The sequence below is a fragment of the Pholcus phalangioides genome, unplaced genomic scaffold, assembly GCF_987345545.1.
Source record: "Pholcus phalangioides strain wild (caught in Gottingen) unplaced genomic scaffold, Ppha-v1.0 ptg000015l_1, whole genome shotgun sequence".
Taxonomy (NCBI): Eukaryota; Metazoa; Arthropoda; class Arachnida; order Araneae; family Pholcidae; genus Pholcus; species Pholcus phalangioides.
Window position 1 is genome coordinate 62,467,395 of NW_028301608.1, and position 11,994 is coordinate 62,479,388.

An 11,994-nucleotide genomic window follows, 5' to 3' on the forward strand; every position below is an offset into this window, starting at 1 on the left:
ATTATAAACGTAAAGTTACGATAAAGTTACGCGCTATACGATTTTTAACTGTTATTTTTGTAGTATCTATCCACCGTTTACGATAAAGCCGATAACTTTGTATTATATTTCCCTGATCACCGCCATTTAACAGCTGATTTTACGAGATTCAAAATAGTTTTAGCTTCCAGGGGGTTTTGCTCATAATTGCAGTGAAAGACATGTCTCTAATATATCGGAAAGTTATTAAATCTGTGGACAAGTTTGTCCCGCCGAAATTGCAGCCCTTGTGGACTCATCCTGCAGGTTACGTTTATTTTCTTTATGAATTATTAATAAAAAGTTAAGTCATTAAAGAACTGAGGATGGCTCAGTTCTTTAAATGGATTCCCAAACGGTGAACCGCGGCACCCATGGCCCCCACAAGGGGTGGGCTGGCAAGGCTCAGGCCCTGGGGCCCGGGATGATTTTCATTATTTTTTTTCGTTTTTTCACGCTATAAATCCATCATAAAGGGGCCCGCAAAATATCCCAGCCTAGGGCCCTGCTCCAGGATGTGGGGGCCAGGGCGGCACCCTACGGTACCGTGAAGTCAATAAGGGTTGCAGAAATTATATAAAGGAACTTGATTCTCAACCAGTGTGCCACGGAAATAAAGGGTGCCGCCAAAGTTCCTTGAGATCGGGCAGGAGCAGGCAGGGTCTATTCCTCCTAAGTTTGGGCCTTGGGAAACACAACTTTTTTTGGGGCCTTTCATAATATAGTCGAATCCCGTTATAACGAACTCCAAGAGACCGGAGAAATCACCTCGTTATAACGAAATTTCTTGATAAAGGAATTCCAGGTTTTTTCATTGTTCCTATGTAAACTTATTCGGGGGATTAGAAAAGTGTTTGTTAAAACGAGATTTTTGCAATATAATGAGATTCAACTGGACAGCACTTTTTGAGATAGGCGTACATGGGGGCTTGAAGGTCATGAAGAGGCTTGTGCTCCGCCAAGACAATCAAAAATTAAAAATATATGTTAATATTATTGTAAAAAAATTGAAATATGAAAAGAAGATGCCAATTTCAACATCCCTATAGCCCCAAAATTTTCTGAGCCCTTGGCATGTGTCTTATTTGTTCATGGGAGAAGCGGGCTCATGGAGGTAGTACATCATCATGGGGGTCTTCATAATAATCATAGTTTTTCTTTACAGCAAACATTTAAACTTGTAAATGGGTATTTCCAGCCAGGTAGAGAGGCCATCAAAACATCATTTTGACCTAGGGACTTGGTGATTCTGTTGGGACTACCTAACTAATTATAAGAGACTGCTATCCTGTTGATAACTTAATTGTTAGTACATATCCTTCAAAAAACGTGGGTAGAGAACATGTCTAGTTTGGAAATGTATTCCAAAATGAATTAATTTTACATCAATCATTTTATTTTAAAAAATCAACTACAGTGAAACCTGTGTATAATGTTACTGTCTATAACGATATTTTCTTCGGTCCTAGCGGAATTCCTACTCAATTGCAAATAGCGCAAGTGCTCGAACTGTCTTCAACGATAACCTGTCTATAACAATGTTTTTACTATAGGTCCCTACAATGTCATTATTGACAGTTGTTTACTGTATATATTGATTGTACAATAAATTTTTATCTGACATTAACTAGTGTGTTGAATTTTCCAGGTCCAAAAACCATATTCTTCTGGGCTCCAGCTTTCAAATGGGTATGTGAATACACATGCAGTATAACTCCTAGGTCTATACAATGATATCCAAGGGACTGGAGAAACGTATCATTACAATGGATTTAATGTTATAGATAGAATATATTAACACTAACAAAGTACATTGGGATCAGAGAATAATGTCATTTTATAGGCGATTTTTGTTGTTGAGAGTATCATTATGAAGAATTTTCACTGTATATGTTTTTTTTTTTTTTTTTGTAATACATGAAACTAATTTATATTCAATGCATGATAAAAAAAAAACATGAATCAATTTGAGGACATTGTTCAAATTTTCTGAAGATTTCACTCTGTTCTAACTAGTGGTTCTTTTCGACAGGCCTGTCGTTTGGGAGGGGAGCAATTGGATCTCCCGACTTTTACAAAAATTTTAAAAATACAATAGAAATGGACAGACAAGGTGAAATATATATACATGCATACATATATTGAGAAAGTTAGGGATCGACGGTGAATGCCACTGAGACACTGTAGCTTACAACTTTCTTTTCAATGATATTACATAAGCAATTAAGGGACAATGCCATTATCCACCATTATAAAGAAAATGGTAAAGCTTGTTCTTCTTTCGCTGTGACCCCCGAAAGTTAAAATGGACCACATCCATTCTAGGGAGTCTAATATTTTATCACACCATTCATATCTATTATAGGGCTAGGGCTGCCTAGCCCCTTTCAAACTGAAATTATTGTACAATACATACATACATACTACTAGTACATACTATGTAGTATTCCTGGAAGGGAAAAAGAAGTTGGGTTCTTGGAGAAAAAAATCAGAGAAAATAGAGTTTCGAGAGAGAGAGAAAGGTAATTCAAAAATTTTCCATGCCTCAGATTATCCGGAAACTCAAACTTTCAGGGCTCAGATTTTTGATACTCTACTGTACTAGTTAATTTTATATTCAATATCAATAACCCAAAAATGTTTAAGGAATTGAAGCAATCTCATTGTTTTAAAGGGAAAAACTTGTTTCTAGGTAAAAGTTTTCCATGTTGCAAATAACTTTTAAGAATAAATTAAACCTGTAACTGGATGCCACTGTATAATGAGTTGTGGGAATTAGCAGTGTCTTTAGTGTGAAGTACTAATTTCTTTTTAAAAGATAAACATGATGCCTATGCATATGTGCATCAACATGTAAACATAACAATGATCTTCAAACAAACTAGCAAAGATGAGCTAGAATAAATATGAATATTTCATGATAGTGGGAATACATGCCATAAAAGTTACTTATTATAGTATTATTGCTAGAAAACCAATGTTTCTCACTTCCTTTTGTTTTTTATACATATTCACTATTAATTTTTTTCCCAGAACAATTATAAGGAAATCTCTCATTTGTAACCATCTTTATTTTGTGAAAATAGTTTTACTCAACAATCATGCAGAGTGGAAGGATCTTCCCTTTTTATATATTTTCCTCCTGCAGGGAGTGGAGGATGAGAGGAGAAAGCGACAGGAAAGAGAGAGAGAGAACAGGTTTATAAAAATACTTCACACAATGAACAAAAGACACCGTTCAGAAACAATGCACAGAAAATCTTAAGCAGCCAGGTTATTTAATTGAATCATTCAGCCGCATAATGGTCTATGTTACATTTTTGCAAAATCAGTTTTTTGACTGAATAACAATCTATATAGCTTCCGTTACACGTTCCTCAAGCCAGTTCTTGCTAAAACTAAGATATGCTGTTGCTATGCCACTTTACACAGCTGCAACCCAGGCAAAAAGAAGTGTTTTCCTAATTTAACAATGGCTTCTATTGTGGCTCTTCTAAAGTTTGAAAAATGGACATAAACTGTTATAAGGCTGAAGGTTTTAATTGTAAAGGCAGTTTAAAACATGAAAAATGAGAGCCCCATGAAAAGAGAAATGAATAGACAAGCAAAGATGAAATGTTGGTTGGAAGGTTCAGCTGATACACTAGTTTAATATATGTTAAAATATGTTCTGATCTGACTAGCCCTGGTTCAATATCTCTCCCTATTTTTCTTTTTTAATGAATTATTTGTTTTCTTTGTATCTATTATAATAGATATGGTGTGTAACCAGTATGTTAATTTTTTTCAAAGGCACTTGTAATTGCTGGAATTGGAGATTTGAGTCGTCCAGCTGAAAAACTTAGTGCGAGTCAGTCTACAGCATTAGCTGCAACAGGTTGTTTATTTTTTTTTTAATTAATTTTTATATAAAATTTCAGTGGGTAGTTCTGATATATAAATCCATGGGCTGGTTCAAGGATGGCATCAACTAAAAGAATTTTTGAATTGTGAACATGAGATGGTGGAAAAACCTCTTTAAATATCCCGACATCCTAACTCTGTTTCATGGGCGGAGATACAGGAGATACACCCCAGGTTCAAAGGTAGAGCCAACTGATCTAATGTATACATGAATATGTGAACTGACATCATGTCCTGGCAAAGACAAGATGACTTTTCTTTCCGAGTTCACCTCAGCATAATATCCAGAAAATGTTTCCTTCACATCATCATGCTTTCCCCTTTCTCCAGCAATCATTATGGTGTCCCCCACCCAGACTTTCAAGTGTATCTCTGCCTGTGCTCTGCTTATACGCTCCTCACTGTAGTTTAATGTGAGTCAACTCCCATTGAGTTCCATACAAAGTGAATCTTTAAAACACTGATATCTCAAAACTGGGAGTTTTAACTTGTTGCCATCTTGAACTAGCCCATCAAAATCATCCATAGGTTTTGTATGTGTCTAAATGCAGTTATTATAGGCCTATACATAAATTTTTCTATAGGCCTATAAAACTCCCCTTTTAATTGCAGATGAAAGTATTTGAGTTTTTAATATAAAAAAACTTAAATATGTCTACCTTTTTTTTTATTTGTGTATCTCGTGTTGGGAATAAAAATAGATTAATATACTAAAGAAACTGCTTTTTGAACAAGTTAATCAAAAATTTATTGACTTCAAGTCTAATATCGAAATAATTTACACTGCAGGCTTGGTTTCAATAGAAAATTCTAGATGAATAAATGCAGCGACAAGAAGAAAGTTTAAAACTGTTGATTCATATATGTATTTTGATAGCATGGTAAAGTGTGTCATTCAGAAATATTAAAATTTTTAAAAAGTATGAAGAATGTAGCTGCTGAATGTACACGATATATTTTTTTTATTTAATTTAAAGCAAATGGTTTTAGTTTTAATTTGATAGCTGATCTGAAAAGGTCAAGCCTCGAGGGAAAATTGTAATAATCATCTTCAGTTGGTAACTGGGACTGTTTTGTTTAGGAGATCAAAAGCCTCTTTTCAGTTGATTGCATAAAAACTCCATTTTTATTTCAGGATTGATATGGTCTCGATATTCTATGGTTATCATCCCTAAAAATTACAACTTATTCAGTGTCAATATTTTTGTTGCAATAACTGGCTTATATCAGCTGTTTCGTATCTACAAGTAAGTAATTTTATCTTAGTTTATCTAGTTCTTATTTTTATATTTACTTTTTAAATTAGCTAGTTACTATTTTTCTTGATTATTGCAAAGAATTTAACCTGTATGCTACAGGGTGATAATGAGGGAAATCATACAAAATATCCATATGGTTTACATCTGAATTATATTTATTTTATACATGCAGAGGAATATCTTTTTGAGATGTAATCCATTATATTCTATTCAGAACTTTTCTTGATCTCATCTAAAGATTTCATCGGTTTTATACTGTTGCCTATGCCTGCAATGCAACCTATGCCTGCATTAATTTATCAAACTAATACAAATACAAATACAACGCCACAACAGGCAAAATGCCCAACGAGGTGGCTGATAAAAAGATGCCCATAAAAATATGGATGTCATATGTTTCAAAAATACAGCAACCCAATTAAAAATGCAATTAACACAAATTACAAACAATATATACACATGATAAAATATTATACAATGCCCATAAAGAATACTTATGGTTGTCTTATTCTAAGAATGGATAGCTTCTCGATTTACCCCAACATGTTTATCGTATTTCTTTTTAAACGTGTCAATTGTGTTACAACTTACTACCTCCGGGGGTAAGCTATTCCATTTATTAACAACCCTATTGGAGAAAAATTCCCTGCGACACCATAACCTTGCATTGTCCCTCACCAATCGATACTGGTGTCCCCTTGTAAAAGTAGTCGATTGGCGGTGTACTAAAAGTTCATGGTCCATCCTATCCATCCCATTGAAAATTTTGAACACTTCGATCATATCTCCTCGACACCTGCGTTCATTCAATGTAAACATATTCAAAAAATGAAGTCTTTCTTCATAACTCAATCCCTGTGTGCCAATAAGGACATGCGTAGCTCTTCTCTGCACCCCTTCAACCAAGTCTATGTCCCTCTGTAGGTATGGTCTCCAAAACCTTACAGCATACTCCAGTCCAGGACGAACTAAGCCTCGAAAAAGCGGAAGAATGACTTTAGGAGAACGCGAAGAGACCTTTTTGAAAATGAGACCAAGCATTCTATTCGCTTTTTTGACAACCGCTGAACAATGTTCAGAAAACTTAAGTCGCTCGTCAATGAGAATTCCCAAATCGGTGACTCTAGTTGCATCCGGGATAGTGACACCATTCAACTCGTAAGAGAACCGTGGGTTGTTCGAACCAAAATGAGCGACCATGCACTTATCTACGCTAAACGTCATGCTCCATTCATTTGCCCATGCTGCAATCTTGTTTAAGTTGGTCTGGAGCAACTCCCTATCGCTTTCATTTCCGATTACCCCCCATTAGCTTCACATCATCTGCGAATTTGCTAGTAATTCCATCGATACCCTGATCGAGTTTGTCGATAAAAAGTGAAAAAAGTATGGGGCCAAGGACACTTCCCTGAGGAACTCCACTTGTGACGTCTGTCCAACCAGAGAATTCCCCGTTCACCATAACTCGTTGCGACCTATCTCTTAATCACGATTCTATCCAATTCAGCAAGTTGCCCCCTATTCCAATCTCGTGTAAACGCTTCAAGAGTTTGCCATGTTGGACCCGATCGAATGCCTTCTGGAAATCAAGGTAAACAACGTCGACATTTTTGCTCTTACCCAAAGCCTTAGTCACGTAATCATAGAAGCAAAGGAGGTTAGTTACACATGACTTCCCCTTCCTGAACCCATGCTGATTATCCGACAATACATTATTCTCGTCTATCCACTTCACAAACTGCCTTTTGATGATAATTTCCAAAATTTTCGAGAGGGAGCTCGTCAAACTCACTGGACGATAATTAGACACCACTTCTCTACTACCCTTCTTAAATATCGGAACAACGTTAGCCAGTTTCCAATCTCTCGGGACGATACCCTCAGCAACACTACTCCTGTATATCTGTGCGACTGGCCCCAACAATTCATTAGCACCTTCCCTGAGAACCCTGGGATAGATATCATCTGGTCCTGGTGCTTTGCTTGCACATACATTTCTTAGAAGATTTAGGACCTCCACGTCTTCCACTTGAATATCGTTGAGCGTTTTATTACCCCATGCAACACCCGTATATCGAATATCATTATCTCCATTAAAAACCGACGCGAAAAAGTCATTGAAAGCACTACACATGCCTACATTGCTCTCTACTTTTGAGCCTCCTATCGAGAGGGGGCCAACTGTCCCCTTACATCCATTATTGACGTATCGAAAAAATGATTTTGGGTCAGAGCCAATGTTATCTGCCAACCTAGATTCAACTTGCTTTTTACTATCCCTTATCGCTTTCTTCAACAGTCTTCTTTTATCAGTAAACAATAATAGGTCACCTCGTCCACTTTTATACTCTCTGAATGCTCTTTTCTTTTCAAGATAAAGGTTCCGCACGCTATCTGTGAACCATAGAGGGTGTGATGTACAAACACGCTTTTTTCGAACAAAGGGTATGACGTCGTGCAAAACAGAGGATAGCTTCGTACTAAATTCTTCCCATTGACTTACCACCCCTACTGATTCCAACCGGTCTTTGAAAACTTCCGCTAACCTTCTTCGCAAAACATCAAAGTTAGTTCTCCGAAAACAAGGAACCAGTCTTTTGTTATCAACCTTACCCGAGGAAAAGTTACAGTGAAATCTGACGATACGATGATCACTGGAAGAAAACTCTTCCCCCACCGAAACATGTTCAACTAGATCCTCAGAACTAGTAAGAACTAAATCCAAAATAGCAGTACCCCTAGTGGCTTCTGATACATGCTGATACAAAAAATTTTCGAGCACCAACTTAAGAAAGTCTCTTTCATACTGATTTCCAGATGAAAGGTTCTCCCAATCAATACCCGGGTAATTGAAATCCCCTAGTATGAGAACCCTCTTTCGCTTACACATGTAGGAAATTTCATCATGCATTTTGGCGATGTAGTTTTGATCCCTATTCGGTGGATTGTAACAAACCCCAACAATAAGCTTATGACGTCTTTTGTTCTCAAGTTCAACCCATATGGTTTCAATATCACTTCACTGCACGTTACACTCTCTAGCCTTCAAACATGATTTCACGTATATCAACACTCCACCCCCTTTCCTATCAGATCTATTTCTCAAAAAAGTATCGTATCCTGAGATGTGTAAGAAAGATTCATCCCCATCGTTTGCCCAAGATTCTGTAATGGCTATAAGATCCAAGCCCTCCACAACTATCATAGTTTCTAAAAAATCTTTCTTATTACCCAAGCTCCTGGCATTTATTAACACACATTTTAATTTGCCCGGTGGTTTGTTGTCAATCGAGAAGCCATCCAAGTCAGAGGTGGGTAATTCCCCGTCAATACTGTTGTGATTATCATTAACTAACCCGCATTCCCGACTACGTGGTCTGGGAGTAAAAAACCTGACCTAAGACTATCGTAAACCTCCCAGACCCCTCTCTTATTTAGATGGATCCCATCCGAACGAAGCCACCTATCGGTAAATGCGGGAAGCTCCAAGAACGGTGACCCCAAGTGAGGAGCAAATGTCCTTCAGGCCTATATTGAATTGGTGGATCCTACTCCTATATCCCCTACTACCCCTTGGCAGCACTGGAATCACTGCCACATCTGAACCCCCCTCCCTAGCGGATAATAGTAAATCCCGGTATTCTGACAGAGACTCACTAATATTCGCTCCTACCTGATTTGTTCCCACCCACAGAATCACCCGCAAGGGCAACTTTCGGCGATGAAAAACGTCTCGAACGTTGCCAATCTTCCCCCCAGGAAGACAACAGCACTCGAAACCCCGAAAATCCCTACACACTCGGTTCCCAAGTTCCCTAACCATAGAATCGCCGATGATTAAACCCCTATCACTATTCCCCTCTACCTCATCCACGACAACCCATTCGCCCTCTAAAATGTCGTTGTTCGTGGAGATTGCTTCTTCATCAACAGGTGGCTCGACGACCAGAGGGTCCTTTATAACCGGGCCCTCTAGCACCCTAACTTTTTCCCGTAAAGCTTCGACCTCGAGTTCCAGCCTTTTTCTATCCAAGCACCCTTTACAATTGAAACTATCAGCTACTATACCCCTAGACCAGGGAAACCTCCCGTCGCAAGCTCTACACAACACTAGTCGAGGTCGAGGCATACTAACACTATTGCTAAAGCTAGATAATAATAATAATACTTAACAATAGGAAAATGAGAAACGTTAACTGGAAATTAAAATAATGCAAAATATACGTAAGAGACTATACGAAAAAATTACGTAAAGTAGAATGCTCAGCACTAAATCACGAAGAATAAAATAAATATCTATATAAAGAATACAACACCCTCTAAAAAAAGTATTAAGCTATAAAGTACAATTTATACTTATTAGAATTAGCTAACTATCTCAAAACACTAACACTACAACAATAGGCCCAAATGGAAGGAAAACAAAGTTACTGAGAGTACCAGGGAAAAAGTATACACTGTTTGCTAACACTAACGTCCAAAAACCTACGAACTTATATCAAAGAAGCGAGCGAACCTGGCGAAAAAACAACGAAAATGAAATGCGAACGAGAAAAATAAATATAAGTCGATCGAAAATACACAACGAAAATTTAAAAAAAAATGAGAGCAATATAATAAAAAAAAAACCACTTATCTCACAATCCAACGTGCGCTAAAAAAAAAAGAAAATCACCGCAGAATATGACCCAAAAATAAACAACACGCTAAGTAAAACTCACGAGAACGAAGGAGAGAGAGAGAGAGAGAGAATATGCATAACACTTAATGGTTAAATTTTCCTAAGATATAAATTTAAATAAGTCAGTGCATAAAAATTATGTTCAACATTGAATATGGTTTAAATTAATTTACAATATTTGCTGTGTGTTTCAGTCATAAAATATTTCTTATGTTTTCTCAGAATGCATTCTGTCTAGACTTTTTTGCCTGTTTTTCCTTTGATCATGTATGTTAAATTGTCCATATTATACTTTTAAAATGAGATAATAAAGAATGAAATTGAATGTGAAAAATGTGTCAATTAAAAATTTTAGTTTAATCAAATTATATCAAAATTTTTTGATTATTTGTCTTAATGTTTCTAGCTCTATAAAGAAATTACTATTTTTTGACACTTCCACTTTTTAATTCACTCAAAAAATTCGACAATACTTATTTAATATGCAAATTTGTATTAAATTCTCAGAAATAGAGTTTGGATGCAGTTGATGAGCTTATGGTATTTACCAGTCATTACATACGAAGTGAAAAAGTTAAACCTCATGGCAAATTCAACATTATTGCAAATTGAAAGTCACATGACTGTTGTTTTGTGAACTTTATTGTTGCCATTTTTTTAATATCCAAACAGAAAATTAAAATATAATGGTAGACAAGATGTATATTGAGTGATATTCGGTTACATAGGTAAGGGAATGTATCATCATATTTATCAACCAAACTACTTTATAAGAATAGATTCAACTTTTTTAAGAACGATGTGAAAGATTCTTGGTTACACATTTCAGTTAATTCTCATGTCAGTTTTTCTTCAGTATTTTTTCACAACTGTCTTGAATAACATTTATGTTCCCTTCATTTCAGCTACAAACAAAGTTTGCCTAAAGAAACAGCAGCATGAATCAATTTTTATTAACTTTAGTGAAATATCTTAGTCATTTAAAAAACAAAAAACAGTCAAAATAATGTGAATGCGTTCACACAGATTCAAATATTTTTGAATTTGTATATAGTCTTTTAAATAACTTGAATGTTTCTTGATGTGTTATTAGGAAATAAAGTTACATATTAGAATAACTTAAAACTTCTATTTTGTTGTGTTAGGCCTCTTGATCATTTTCATTTCCAGATAACTACAAGGATGTGAATGAAACTTTATAGTATTTAAGAGTACAAAAAATTATTTTCCAGGAATGCGGTATAGCTAAATAAATTATTTACATAGATAGATGCATATAAAAATCAGTGTTTCCCAAAAACTTCTTTTCTAAAAATGCCTTTTTAACATTGTTTTAGGCTTTTCTTTGAATATTAGGGGCCATATTCTGTAAAACTCAGATATTTTAGGCTTCGTGAACCTCAAAAGATTTGCTTTTTATAAAAATTTTGATTCTTAGCATTAATTCTTATCACAAGGACCATCCCAGCCCCCATTTAAATGCAAATAAGTGTTACTGTGTGACATTGTCAGGCATAAAAGTGAGCTTTTCATCTCTATTCAACTCATTCTATAGGCTTACATAGTTTTCACTATACCATCAAATTCGCATCAAGATTGTGAGAAGACATTTCATTTAAAGCATATTTATTCACTAATTATGTTAATGAATATGTACTGTATATGACGATAATTATTGTTTAATTTTAGCTAATATTTGCCATGTTAACTAATAATATATCTAGTTGAATGAAATCACCTCCGATTTAAGCTTGAAGGATCACAATAACTTCTTTTTGGTATGATATTAACTTATCTTGGCTATTGATGTAGTTATTATTAACTAATATGGAAACACAGACAAAATAACATTTTTAGCCATTTTTTTGTATCTTAGTTTTTATTTATTTTTCCTACTTTACATAAATTATACAAACCTTTTTGAGCCCAATTTAAGCATTTTTAGTGCCTTTTTGCCTACTTATTTTTAAAATTTTTAGTATCTAAATCAGGGGTTCACAAACTGTGCACAGTCAACCTTTGGAATTTGAATATATTCTTCATTAAACTGCTCTAGGGAGCTACGGATAAGCATTGATTAGGATAAAGGGTGCTACAGGTGAAAAAAGTTAGAATCCCTGACCTAATCTTCTG

At 35.6% G+C, this 11,994-nt stretch overlaps 1 protein-coding gene across 1 annotated transcript; it reads left to right on the plus strand.

The window, feature by feature from the left end:
• Window positions 1-107: 107 nt before the first annotated feature.
• LOC149076431 (mitochondrial pyruvate carrier 2-like) lies at window positions 108-10,984 on the plus strand. The gene is made up of 5 exons (XM_089243994.1): window positions 108-285; window positions 1,667-1,707; window positions 3,811-3,895; window positions 5,057-5,168; window positions 10,767-10,984. The coding sequence occupies exons 1-5, from the start codon at window positions 201-203 to the stop codon at window positions 10,801-10,803; spliced, it is 360 nt and encodes a 119-aa protein (XP_089100120.1). The 5' UTR covers window positions 108-200; the 3' UTR covers window positions 10,804-10,984.
• The last annotated feature ends 1,010 nt before the right edge of the window (window positions 10,985-11,994 follow it).

Coding starts and splice junctions, on each gene's coding strand:
- LOC149076431 (XM_089243994.1), top strand. CDS start 201: ATGTCTCTAATATATCGGAAAGTTATTAAATCTGTGGACAAGTTTGTC. Junction 286..1,666: donor CTTGTGGACTCATCCTGCAG/GTTACGTTTATT, acceptor TGAATTTTCCAG/GTCCAAAAACCATATTCTTC. Junction 3,896..5,056: donor TACAGCATTAGCTGCAACAG/GTTGTTTATTTT, acceptor TTTTTATTTCAG/GATTGATATGGTCTCGATAT.